The 14268-nt window shown below is 40.5% G+C and overlaps 1 protein-coding gene across 1 annotated transcript; it reads right to left on the reverse strand.

Annotated features, from left to right (window-relative positions):
- Nucleotides 1-198: 198 nt before the first annotated feature.
- On the reverse strand, nt 199-13237 carry CLUL1 (clusterin like 1). The gene is made up of 7 exons (XM_042779994.1): nt 13135-13237; nt 11673-11821; nt 9836-10003; nt 7495-7945; nt 6123-6260; nt 1478-1692; nt 199-377 (listed from the first exon to the last, which is right to left on the reverse strand). Exons 1-7 carry the CDS (start codon nt 13235-13237, stop codon nt 210-212), a joined length of 1392 nt encoding a protein of 463 aa, XP_042635928.1. The 3' UTR covers nt 199-209.
- Nucleotides 13238-14268: the final 1031 nt, after the last annotated feature.

Below are 14268 nucleotides of genomic sequence, written 5' to 3' on the forward strand. Positions count from 1 at the left end.
ATCATCATGTCTGTGTTTGGCAGGCTAGAATATGGAGTGTTTGTTTGTGTTTTCCATAATGCTTGTGTTTTTCTCAATGTGTCCTTTCTGAGAAGACAGTCTTCTATACACCATGACTGAATCTTGTGCCAACTAAAGTTTATTGCAATGTAAACACGTCTTAGGAAGAAGTGTGTTCTGTGTGAAAGCAGAAAGAATGAACTTACCACTTAAAAATTCTGCTTATACAGTTGAAGTGCTTTCCCAGCTATGTATTCAATGAACTCAGGACTCTTGGGATCTAAGTTCGGAGGAACTTTAATGGTGAAAGTTGGTGAAGTCAGAATGTTCACATCTACCACAGTGTCGTCTTTACTGGAGGGATCCCCAGGTACCACCTAGAAGAGATCATTACTTTAGATACTACAAACTACTATGTGCTTGCAGTTTTGTTTATACCTACTGTGCCCACTCTCTTTAATTGGGGAAAATTAAATAGGGGAATATTTTAGACTTGTCGACTTTCTTTAAATTGCTTTCTTCTGAAAAGACAGTGGGTGTCTGAATTTATGTAGGTGGTGGAAAGAGCTGACATGGCACTGCCAAGACCATATTAAAGAACTGCATGTTTAATACTTATACCATGAGCTACATCTATAAAGAGCTTCTGTTCTCCTAATGAGAACTTCTGAGCTGTCCCACTAAGTTCAATACAGCATTTGTGTGATTGAATTTATTAATTCCTGTGTGTTTTTTCTAAATCAGACTTAGTTCTGTAGCTTTATTTTCCGAGATATCTCAGACTCAGTTGGGAAAGTGTGCTTGTCTCCTGTTCCTATTTTGTGCTTTTTTTTTGGTGGATTCTACTGTCGTTTTGTATAAAGTTCTGGTAGTAGTAGTTCACTATATATGAGTGGATTTCTGAGTTAGAAGAGAGAATAAGATTTGTCCCTTGCCCAGGAAAATGGATTGTATTTGCGTTGGATGTATGCTTGTGTGTGAGATACAATTAATCATTGCGTGTTTACTGAAATATTGACTAATGCTGTCAAGCATGTGCAGCTTCCACTGCAAAAAATCTGTATAACATTTACCTTCTTTGAACTTTGGAATATATATCAGTACAGACATAGATAGCTAGACATTCATCAATCCAGTACGGATGTGTTCATGACTGGTGCAGTGCAGTTTATCTGTAAGTGTAATCTGAGGCCAGTCAAAGCTGGTAGTGTCAATTTACTCTTATCAGACAGTGGTTCATGTTAGCCAGTCAGCCATCCATCAGACTAAAAGGATTTCGAGGAAAATAGTTTCTAATCTCAGGAGTTTCAGCTCATCGAGGGATTACCAAGCATACACAAATTCAAGAGGAGTCGGAACATCGTGTTGTTAACCCAAACATTACATGTGTATAAACATCCAAACCCCGCAGGAGCATAAGCATGAGCAAAATGCAGGTTAAAGGCAGCAAGAGCTCCCTTCAGAAGACAGCCCTTACCTTAACTATGTTGAAAATGTTTTCTGGTCCAATGGTCATGTTGGATAACTCAGACACCCACCCAAATCTTTCTTTCATTTTGTTCAACAAGTAGGAAGTGTCCTCCGTGTGATGCCGAACCACCTGGAGAATCTGCTCGTACTGCTCCCCTGAGAGATTAACCAGCTTAAAGGCTTCATCAAACTTTATGTGCAGCTCAGGCACGTTCGGGCAATCTGTTAGGAAAGATACTTTTATGTCTTGTACTTCATCTTTTCTTTCTGAAGAAATGAAAACTGTAAAAAACGTCTAGCAAGGGGGCATGGTTTGGATGGGTCTTTAAATAATGCTGAAAAAAGAATAATTTTTGCTGACTTACTATGGTAGATATAGTTTTGACTCAATGACTAAATGAATGCATTATCCCATTTTTTGTATTAAAGGGATTTACCAAGCTTATATATTATAAGGTTTATATCATATTTCATGGCGATAGATTCTCTGTTAATGCTAAATAAGATCTGGTAAATTTTACATGTAGCAACTTTATAGTCTTCTTATACATTATGAGGTTTTTTAAAATTGGCTCATATTCTATTATGAATCTATCCCAGGTATATAGATTACAAGGCAGGGGCTGAGAGAGCAAAGTTCCTTCCACTGTAAGACAAGATCAGTTTTGAGTCCACATGAGGAACCTTAATATAGCTAAGTCTGTGGGACCTGATGAGTCCAGAGGGAATTGGCTGATGTAGCCACTCTGCATGATATTTGAGAAGTCATGAGGTGAAGAGAGGTGAAGTCTCTGGTGACTGGAAAATGGAAATATTTCACTGATTTTTTAAAAAGGGTTGTAAGAAGGACCCTGAGGCTACCACCCTGTCAGCCTCAGCTCTATGCCTGGAAAGATCATGGAACAGATTTTCCAAGAAGCTCTGCTTAGGCACATGGAAGATAGGGAGGCAATTTGGGACAGCCAGAAGAGCTTCACCAAGAGCAAGTCCTGCCTGACCAACCAGTGGCCTCCTATGATGGAGTGATTCCATCAGTGAGGAAGGAAAGGGTTAGAGAAGTCATTTATCTGAAAGGCCGTTGGCACAGTCCTCCACAACATGCTTTTCCCAAAACTGGAGAGATATGGATTTGATGGGGAGAATGTTTGGTGGATGAGGAATTGTGTGGATGGTCATATCCAGGGGGTAGTGGTCAATGGCTTCATGCCCAGATGGAAATCATGGACAAATGGTGTCTCTTAGGAGTCTGTACTGGGACCAGTACTGTTTAATATCTTCATCAATGACATAGGGGGATTGAGTGCACCCTTGGCAGGTTCACAGATGACACCCAGCTGAGTGGGTGGCTGACACACCCAGGGGATGGATGCCATGCAGAGGGACCTGGACAAGCTTATGGAGTGGGCCCCGGTGAACCTCATGAGGTTCAGCAAGGCCAAGTGCAGGTTCTGTGCCTGAGTTGTGGAAACTCCTGGTATCAGCACAGGTGGAAGATGAACAGATGGAGAGCAGCCTTGCCAAGAAGGACTTGGGGGTGCTGGTGGATGAAAAGCTGGGCATGAGCTGGCCATGTGTGCTCACAGCCCAGAAAGCCGAACACATCACAGGCTGCACCAAAAGAATCATGGACAGCAGGTTGAGGGAGGTGATTTTGTCCCCACTACTCTTCTCTCGTAAGACCCCTGGAGTACTTCATCCAGGTCTGGACTCCTGTATTGGTTTGGCACAGCCTGGTTTTAGGCAGCCGGAGGGCCACAAAGATGGCTACTGTGAGAAGCTGCTGGAAGCTTCCCACCATGTCTGGCAGACAGTCCCTGAAGATGGACATGCTGCTGGCTAAAGCTGGGCCAATTAGAAAAGTTGGTAACACCTCTGTGATGACATATTTAAGAAGAAGATCAAAGTCATAGGGTTTTGCTTCTTGTTAGAGAGGAGGAGGGGGTGAGAACATGTGAGGGATACACCAAGGTCAGTGCAGAAGGAGGGGCAGGAGCTGCTCCAGACAGCTGAGATTCCTCTGCAGGCTGTGGTGAGACCATGGTGAAGCAGCTGTGCCTGCAGCCTATGGGGATCCACAGGGATGCAGAGATCCACCCACAGCCCATGGATCCATGGGGATGCAGAGATCCACCCACAGCCCATGGGATCCATGGGGATGCAGAGATCCACTCACAGCCTGTGGGGATCCATGGGGGATGCAGAGATCCACCCACAGCCCATGGATCCATGGGGATGCAGAGATCCACCCACAGCCCATGGATCCATGGGGATGCAGAGATCCACTCACAGCCTGTGGGGATCCATGGGGGATGCAGAGATCCACCCACAGCCCATGGATCCATGGGGATGCAGAGATCCACCTACAGCCCATGGGATCCATGAGGGATGTAGAGATCCACCTACAGCCCATGGGATCCATGGGGATGCAGGGATCCACCCACAGCCTGTGGAGGAGCCCCATGCTGGAGCAGGTGGATGCCTGGAGCAGACTGTGAGCCTGTGTGAGACCCATGGAGAGAGGGCCCCTGCTCCCAGGCTGGAGCAGCCTGTCCCAGGAGGACTGCACCCCATGGGAAGAGAGCCATGCCACAGCAGTTTTGGGGAGGGCTGTGTGCCCATGGGGGGAGTTCACATTGCAGCAGGTATGGTTTGGCTGCTGCTCGTGAGAGTGGACTCAAGCTAGGGAAGTTCACAGAGAACTGTGTCCCGTGGGAGGGACCCCATGGACTCACAGGGGAAGGACTCCTCTCCCAGAGCAGCAGAAGAAAATCTCTGTGATGAACTGGCCAAAGTCCCCTGCTTTGTCTCTCTGCACTGTCGGTGGGAAGGAGGAATCAGCTGGCGGGGAAGGTGTTTTAAGGGCTTACTTTACTTCTCATTATCTTCCTCTGATTCTGTTAGCAATAAATTTCACTTTGCAACTAAAGTTGAGCCTGCTTTGCCCTTGAAATATTTCTCCCAGTCCTTATCTCACTCATGAAGCCTTCATTAACCTTTTCTTCTTTTTCCTCCTTTGCCCAGCTGTGGCAGGAGCGGATTGAGCAAGCAACTCTCATGGGTGCCTGGCATTGGCCAGTGTCAAACCACGGCAGCTCCTCAGCACAGAAAGGCAAGAACCTGTTGGAGCAAGTCCAGAGGAGGGCCACAAAAAGTGTCACAGGCTGCGAGCAACTCTCCTGTTTATTAGGGCGGGCCAAGAGAGCTGGGGTTGTTCAGCCTGGAGAAGACTCTGGGAACACTTATTGTGGCCTTTGAATGTAATTTGTGACCCTCAGCAGCTGAAGGGTGCCTGTAGGAAAGATGGGGACAAGCTTTTTATCAGGACCTGGGGACAAGAGGTAATGATTTTAAATCGAAAGAGAGTGGATTTAGACTATATGTAAGCAAGACGTTTTTTACAATAAGGGTGGTGAAACACTAAAACAAGTTGCCCAGAGAGCAGGTAGATGTCCCATCCCTGGAAACGTTCCAGGTCAGATTCTGTGGGGCTCTGAGCAACATGATCTAGATGAAGATGTCCCTGCTGATTTCTGGGGGGCTGGTCTGGATGTCTTGTAAAGGTCCCTTTAACCTCACACTGTTCTATGATTCTGTTATAGAGGTTATTATAAGAAAGCCTGTATTCCTGTTGAGTGTTAAGACCTAATATTTATCTTAAAATAGCTAAACAGTAGTATGAGACTGGTACCATCTGCCACAAATTCTGAAGATTGCTGTTTTTTTCTTTACAAAAATATGGGTTTTAAACAAGAAAAATTTCTGTACAATAATTGCTCTGTAAAAATTCAGTTTCTTTTCTGTCAAATTGGATTATTAAGGGGCACGTTCAGGCTGATGGTACAGTAACAAACTGGTATCTGTAATACATGGGTGTATATAAAAAGGTAAGTGGTCAGATATTCTTTTAAAAGTGTTTCATTGTTCGTTAATGTTTGCCACACTGGAGATGTTCTGAAGACATTTAGGTTTAAGCATATTCATTGGATTTTAAGATCTAAATAATTCTGTAAAGACAGATATGTTATGCTCCAGTGGGAGTCCTGACAGTAGTTCTAGGGGATCAGTCTGAAGGTTTTTTAGGTGCCTATGGATGGTGCTGACAGAGCTCTGCCATCTCCTCATATACAGACATGAAGTCCCCTTTTGGTCCTTCATTTCTGTTTGCATACAGGCTTCAACAAGAAGTAATTACAGGCTCTTCAGCACTTGCTTTCTTTGTGTGGAGCTGAATGAGAGCTGAGGTTACACCTGGTTGTCAGCAGGAGAAGCGACTGTCAGGAGTTTGAGCTTCTCCTCCCTTTTGCTCAGCACTGCTGCACCCAGGCAGGATCGACTGCTGCCTGACATCTTGCTCCTCTGCAGGATGGCAGCTCTAATAAAATACCTGTATATTTTGTTATAGGCTGTGGGACGTCTCTTTGGAGCACCAGCAGTATGTTAACAACTGAGCTATACTGACACTCTGTGGAGACAGTGGGGAAAGCTAATTGAAATCATCTGGAACGAGGAATGGTTACTGTAGCCGTAGTTACAGTAAAACTTGGTGACTAAATGTTAATTCCAGCAGAAAATTAAAACCTCAAAATCTACAAACCAATGATCAACGCATTACAGAAAAAAGAAAAATGAAAAAAAGGAAAATCGTTATTTACCATGCAAAAGATTGTCTTGACATTTCTGGCATCTCTCATGAAACTGTGGGCATCCAGAGGAGTTCTCCCGGAGCTCCCCACACTGAAGTCTCTGGCGCCCTGACACAATTTTTGAAAACATGCCACTTCTGTCAGGATCTAGAATGAAGTCATAGTATTTTTAGACTGCTGTTAAACTCAGAGTCTTTATAAGTATGCATTCATTACCGAGCCTGAGTGCTAGAATATAATTTCTTGCTCTTAATCCAAAGTGTTTTGCATACATCCCTTTCCCTACCCCTCCTCTTCCCCCCACAAAATTAAAAGGAATAAATTATTAAAAAGTAGAAGTCAGGAGAAGATTCAAATCATGTTTTCTTTCAAGGAATTCATGCTGCTGTTATATACTCCTTCATAAAGGCTTCAAAGTGTATTCCCTAGACATAACCAAACAATTGCTAATGTTATTACACATTATGTCTAATATATGTAAGTTCTGGTAAGATCTTGTTGACCCTTAGAAGTCAAGATGTTTCATAATCATGTGCAGTTAGATGAGAACACAGTACCAAAGCTTACTTCTGAGGTAACATGGCTTATGATATAGAAAAAAATTTAAAAACACTACTCAAGAGTCACTTAACTTTGTATTTCTTGATGATCACATAATGTTTATGTCACCTGCCACTCAGAGTTATGGCATGTGCTCACTGTGATTCCCTTGTAGACAAGGACCAGCATGTATTTGTCCTATTTGCAAGAGTCAAATATTAGGCTTATTTGTATTCCAAAAGTTGGCCATGGTCCTTTTCCTTCACTGAGTGTCATCACTAATTGTATGCCTAGAATTTTCTGGTCACTGGAAAGCCTGATGGCTGGTCTTTAATTGGCTGGTTTTTGATTGTCAAATTACATTGCTGCTGTAGCCTGGAACAAGACTTGCAGCTGTCAAGCTGAACTTAGCCTCATTTGGCAAGGGCAGGGATATGCCTTGACATCTCACAGAATTACCCTAATTTTTTAGAATTGGTGGCCATGTCAATAAGAGATGATACAAATCAGATCCTGACAAATGCTGAGATTAAATGTCAGTCAGCCTTATAAAAACCTGCATCCACCCTGAATTTAAGTGCTCCTGAGAAGCTCCTGCAAATGCTTTGAGAATTGCCATGAAAATCAGGCTATGTAAGACCCCTAAGTCCCCCTGCAACATTTCTCTGAGATTTCTAGGTGACTTCTATTTGTTCATTTAAATCATACTTATCCTTGACCCGTAACCTCCAGAGCTTCCTTATGTATCTCACACTGACATACTGGAAACTGAGTAATTCACTGTAGTTTAGCCATCCCAAGGGGGTTGATGTCATTGACAGTGCAATTTTCATCTTCTAACACTTGCCTTTGGTTTGTTCTGGCACATCTCTTCTATAATCTCTGTATTCATCAAGCACGTCGGTGATCACCTCGCTGACACCTTCGAACACCGTCCTGCTGAAATCAAAAACTATCTGTAAGAAGCCGGGCATGCCCCAGCCTCTCTGGGAGCCTTCAATTCTGGTGGTGACCTCAGGTAAAGCTGGCATACTGGGGGACTCACTCAAGTCCAGGTCAGACATGAAATAGGTCTGAAAAGACTGGTCAAATTCTTTTTGCATGTGCTTGAAAAAAATGATACTTCTGTCAAATATTGAGCCCACATCCGATAATAGCTGGCTAAATAAATGTTCCATCTTTACTAGCTGGGTATCCTCTTTCTCAGGCTTTTCATTAGACTGGATGTCTCTTCCTTGATCCTCATGAAAAGTAAATACGAGTGGAGGTATTTTCCTCAAAAAATCTTCAACCTGTGTATAAGAAGGAAACAGATCAGAAGACAAACAAGTTATCAGTTTCTCATCTCTCAGGTAAGTGTCTCTAATTTTTCTTTTTCAAATACTCATAGAAACAATGCCCTCTTAATAATTGCCAACACAGCATATTCTCTGAAGTAGTTTAAGACACTAGACCCCAAAGAGGGGGAGTGCATTCAGTCTAAATCATTAGTTCTAAATCAGATCTGGAGTAAAAAGTTTGCCAGTTGCCCTAAAGTTACCCAATCTGTGGGGGCTCAAAGTTATTATCAGCATTCGGGTTTCTTCCAACAGACAGCTTGGACTTCAGGTTGTAAAGATGTGAGATGCGTTTCTGTTGCGTGGGAGCAGAAGGTGATTGTTCTAACCTTGATTTGTAAAAAGCCTGCCCTCTCACCACTGGGCAAATCCTCACATCCTTGTGCTGATGGAAAGCAACAAAATCAATAAAGCAGTGGCTCTGAGTCCATGTGTTTTTTTGTCAATTCTGCTATCACAGAGTTCCAGTTCCTGGGTCTCGGCCACTGGTCCCTGTTCCCTGCTTTAAGGCACGACTTTGGCCTGAGCCAATGCAGTGGTTTTTTGAGCCACAGATATACATAAAGACAGTTACATATATATATATATATATATATATAAAACTTATATATATATATATATATATATATATATATATATATATATAAAACTAATCATCAGCTTCATCTGACCACTAGGGTAGCTTAGAGGGAAGGTGAAGTGTGAAACAGAAGTCAGTATTGCTCCTGCTGTCTGTGTGTCCTCAGCCACAGCTATCATCTTTGTCTTCTTTTCTTTTTTTAAGTTTTTTTTTTTAATTTATTTTTTTAAATTTTAATGGCTTAGGTCACAACAGCATTCTTACTTGATTGCTTCAAATAAACTAAATAACTAATGGAGGAAATTACCAAGAGGGTCAAAAACAGTGACAATGCAGTATATAACTTTTACTGCAGTAATTGCAGCATCCACAGACTCTTGAAAATCCAAAACATATATATGAGCTACTCATCAGCGGTATCTAAAAAGCTGAAAGTATCACAACTAGTCTTAAATTTCATATCTCTCACATTTTAGCCTATGCACAAATATTAATACCTTTGCTCTAAACCATACCTGAAACACACCACTATACTTTTACTATATTTTTGAGTACATGGGAGGGGTGAAAGCTAGGGAATCTGACTAACATTTTAGTAGCAGCAATTACAGTTTTGCTTCAGAAGTTTGTTGCACTTAAAGTGTATGCCCAAGAAAAAAAATGTGAATGCAATTGTTAAATTTTGTAATAATGGGCCAGTCAGGAAACCATATATTCTTTCCAGTAGAATTAGGAGACTCTCCTTTGCTGACAGGTTCCTTTATTATATGAGGTTAAGCATTTTAAAGCTTTCTTTGTTACTTAAAGAGTTTATTTAAGATAAATATAGGAAAGAATGATGTAATAAGTAAGTGATTTTTCCCCCATGTAATTTTGCTAATTACAGCTACACTTTTAAATTTGCTGATTTTCAGATGGACCATAAAGAACCTATGTGGTATTTTTCACAAACAGTTGTGGAGCATCTTAGTGCGAGTCCCACTGTGAGAGAAAATGTTGTATATCTGGAATGAGTCTGTTTGGGTTAGGGGAGTCATCAGTTTCCATGGAATCTTGCCAGGGTGCAACTGAACTCATTTTGGCTCAGCATTCCATGACCATAATCATATGTAATCTCTACCATATAACTTCATATTTCCAGACCCTCCAAATCAAATTAATTTTAGTAAGCTGATGTAACTGGCAGACCTAGGCATTGAGAAAACAAGACTCTAAAACTTTGGGTGAACTCAAGAATATTCTCCAGATACAAAGTTTCTTCCTACCTTTCTCTTAAAGGTTGACACACCATGTTTGCAAGTTGTATAATATCTCATGCAGGTACTTTCTAAACAAGATTCACATTCATCCCATAGATTTTTCAAGGATACTTGACATTGTCTTTCCTCTTCTTCCAGTCTTGCCTTTACTTCATCCATAAGTCGCAAGGCTTGCTAAGTAAGGAAAAAGATTCAGTTGAGGGCAATTTTCAGATTAGTATTCTACTCACCCCAGTGTTGATCACTCATTTTGGCTATTTATGGCTCCTTTTTTTTGCTAATTCCTAGCCACTAGGGTAGGTTGCCTTTTCAACTGCAATTGCATGTGGAGGGAACTGAAAATTGGAAATCTTTTCTTTATGGGATTTTTCTGATGTTGTTCTCTCAGGGGCCACAGCCTACAGAAACAAATGGATCTCTACAGTCTACCAGGATTTTTGATGTTAAGAAAAAAACTCACACATCATTCTGTGTAAGAATTCAGCCTCCCCCATGGTCATGTGTTCAACTCGTGTTATTTTTTCTCCATATCATCTGAACAGTATTCATCTGTCCCACAAATAGTCATTTTCTGGTTTTTTTCTCTACCTTTAAGGGATTGGTATTTCACAAGAGTAGGTCCTTGCCATAAAGTCTTTCTAATGCAGAAATATATAAAAGTATAAAACTCTGCTGTCTGTGAGTGTACTAATCAAAAGGCTGTAGTAAAGGGATTTTTTCCTGCTCTTGTGGAAATGTGAGGCACTCCTTCCATACTGAAGGGCAACAAGATGCATTTTACAGTGCTACTTGTCTTTACTTCATCAGTTAGGGCACAAAGTCTAGCAGATCAGAAGCAGCATTTTTGGAATAGAATTGACAATGGAAAGAGGATATTTCTTCCTATTGAAGTAGATTGCACATCATCGATTTCTCTTTCCAGTTGCAACATATTTTAATAGTTTTGGTTTCCAAAGAACATTCCAAGTTATCTTGGACAGAAACCTTTTAATTGGTGGGGCTTACTCCTTTTTGTCAGCATTCCAATAGGGAAGAGACTCACATAAAAGAAAACTTCTGTCAGAAAGTGCTTGATGGAGACAGTAACTGCAATTTTTGCTATCTATGCTTAGTTATTTTCTGATCTTTCTAATACATTTATTCAGTGTTTTATGAACTCTCACTGTGGATGTAAGTCCTGTGTAAATTAAATCATCCAGTAAGATCTAACAAGAGTGTTGACTGTGGGAATGCACTGGTGTTCCTTAAAATGTTAGAAAGCTATCAGGTACTTTTTGTCTTGCTAATACCAATAGTTTAAACTAACTACTAGATGTTGGGCCAGGAGGGAATTTTTCTTCAACTTCATTGAAACAAAGTTAGGATATTTGTATTTTTTAAAATATTCAGTAAAGCTCTGTTTCTTCAGATCATAGAGTACATGGCTCTGAGCCTAGGCATTGCATTAAGACATTGGAAATTTCCCTGATTCACTGTGCTTTCTTTAGAGCACATTATCATTTGTGGCTTTGATGTTCTTCTGCAGGTCTGAAGTTTGCCAAGCAAGCTGGAAAACATCTTGTGTCCCCAGGAGTATAGAGACATGGAGGGCAGAGGTGCTGGACCTTCTGCACAGAACACTGTTCTACAGTGGCCTGCAGTTCCCCTGGTATGAATTCAGTGAAGCAGGGGTTTTTTGCAAAAAGCAGTGTGTGCAATTTTCCTCTGGTAGTGAGACAAAGGGGCAGAAGCAGATTTTCTCTCAATCCTGTGACTGCATGAAAAGATGTATGCTGCTTGTTTTGTACATACAATTTGGTTTACATTCTTCCCAGAATAAACATTAAAACCCCATTTATGTTACCTGTTTTTCTTCACTGCTCTTCTTCAAGGTTTTCATCAGATCTATGTGCTTATCTTCGTTTCTTTCCATCATAATTTTCATCTGCTTAATACCAATCAAAGCTTTCTTTACCTCTTCATCTACATACTTCTCTCCAACTTCAGATAATTCTAAAAAAAGCAAAATTATACAGTGACTTAATCAGATTTTAGCACTATTGCAAATTGTCATGCACTGATGATGAAGGAGAATGAAATAGCTCTATGTTTCCCTACAGTGGCAGAGCCAAATTTGACATAGCAAATGCTGATTAACACAGAGCTGAGACAATTTCCATGAGATAAGAATCTGGCCCAGAGCTTTTGCAAGGATCAGCTGTATGTAACTCAAAATATATATTCAACTATATCACTGCTAAACACTGAAATCCAGAACAATTGAGGCTGGTACCTTTGGAGATCATTGAGTGTTCCCCCCTGTGAAAGTAGGGTCAACTACATCAGGTCATCAGGTTGCACAAGGCATGATCCTGGGTTTTGGATAGCTCCAAGGATCACTCATCAGTTTTCTAATGACATAACCTTTATATTTATCTTTGATCTAGTAGAAGCCTGTAACAGTTTCCCTCTACAATTTGAAAATGTAGATTATAAGTGCCTTCAAGCAGTTTTCATAAAAATTCAATTTCTAGACTTCCTGTGAAGTAATGACCATGGAGTTCTGATGAAAACCTGGGTTGGCCCATGCATTGCACCTGGAAGCTCTGCATGATTGCCTATTCTTTATCTGTATTTGTCTCCTTTGTGGAAATACCCTGACTACCACTGGAACTATAGAAAACAAGTAGAACCATATCACCTTGAGACTGCCAAAAACACATCGATCACTTCTTCCTTTATATCTTTATATCTTTCTTCCTCACCCCTAACTTCTTGTTTCTTTATTACATAAATCTCGTCAACACAGACTGAAGCACAGGATTGTTAAATGGCTGATCCTCTTTCTATCCACAAAATAAAGCCATGCTTAGAGCTGTGTGTGTCTGCAGAATAGCTGCTATTTTCTAAATTAAGTAATTTTATTTCAGTTGCTTATAAAAGCCATTTTTTTCAGTGAAGTATATAAGTGTAGAGGAAATATTTCCAAAGATTCTTTGAACAAACAAAATAGTTCAAATCTATTGAATTGAATTTTGGGTTTGCTTTATGTTCTGAGGATCTACAAGAAAACAAATAACCTATAAAAATTCTGTAAATACTTTTTTTTGGCAGGTGAAGCTTATCTGTTAATCCCTTTACTTTCTCATCGTGCTTGTTCTCATCTTCCGCGTGTGTGTGTAGGCATGCAATCAGCTTTATTATGGTTTCTAAGCTTCACACGTGCAAGTTGAACTTGTTGATACCAGTGAGTGAGGAATTGAAAATGCACTACCCAGCTGGGCCCAGGGGCTTCCAGCACACCCTGGCAGGGAGAGCATACGTACGCTTGAGGTTGTCCCGGAGATTCATTTCCTCCTGCTTTGTCGGTGCGCACTGGTGGCCCCTCAGACACAGCACATGTATTATAAATATCCAAGAGGACCTCATGTTCTTTCTACTCAAGAAAAACAGTTCAGTGCAGTTGCATGTAAACATTGTCAGGAAGCTCAGAAGTCTGGGTATACTAAGTAAATATAAATACTAACTATAATACTGAGTATCTGACAAGATCCCGTTAATTTTGTCTTTAACTATGGTTTCTGTAGCGTTCACTTAAATGCTACTCTTGATGAGTAAGAAGCTTGACCTCATTTGTAATTATCAATTTAGATTAATTAGATAATTCTGTTGAGTTTGCACAGTGGTTAACAGAATCAGGACATGTATGTATAAAATCAAAAGCTTATGCTGCTCAGTCTGTCCCTTTTCTACTTTGTAAAACATGCTAATTGCTGATCTCATATTGAGTCCTTAGTTTATATTATAAATACATCCGTGCTAAACACTATTGCCTGTTTTAAAGAGGGAACTTTCTGGAATATTGTTCCCTTTCTTGTACCCAAACATGCAATTTCTTTCAGTGTCCTTCAAAATAAGACTTAATATAAGAGACACAATAATAGATGTGCCAACAAATCAGCAATTAGAACAATTTTGTAAACAAACAGATCAGCAAATGAAAGAAATCCCTACAAAATAAGGGAAAGAAATTCCATTTGCTTTATTTCCCTCCTAAGGGCAGAGGTGAAAAGTTTATTTTTCAGAAACCATGCGAGTGCACTTTATGGTTCTCATCTGATTAAGTGAATACAGTATTCAGATGCCTTGTATTTAGCCAATATAACCTTCTTGAAGATGCAATTATCAGCCTCAAGAGCATATGTAAATTAATAGCCTGGGTTTGTTTATAGCCTGGATTTTCTTCTATAGTTACTTGCATATTGTACCTTTACGTTTTCAGCTAAAAACCAATTAACTTTGCAAAGAAATACAGACACACAATCAAAGAAAAGTAAAAAACAAGTATATTTACCATTAATATTTTGCACCTCTTCTGCAAAATTGCTCCCTGCGTCAGGAAGGGGCTGGGCTGTGTTCTGATCTAATTTCTGGGAGTGTCAGGGATTTGGCCATGTTCT

This window comes from Catharus ustulatus, chromosome 1 (genome assembly GCF_009819885.2).
Source record: "Catharus ustulatus isolate bCatUst1 chromosome 1, bCatUst1.pri.v2, whole genome shotgun sequence".
Classification (NCBI taxonomy): Eukaryota; Metazoa; Chordata; class Aves; order Passeriformes; family Turdidae; genus Catharus; species Catharus ustulatus.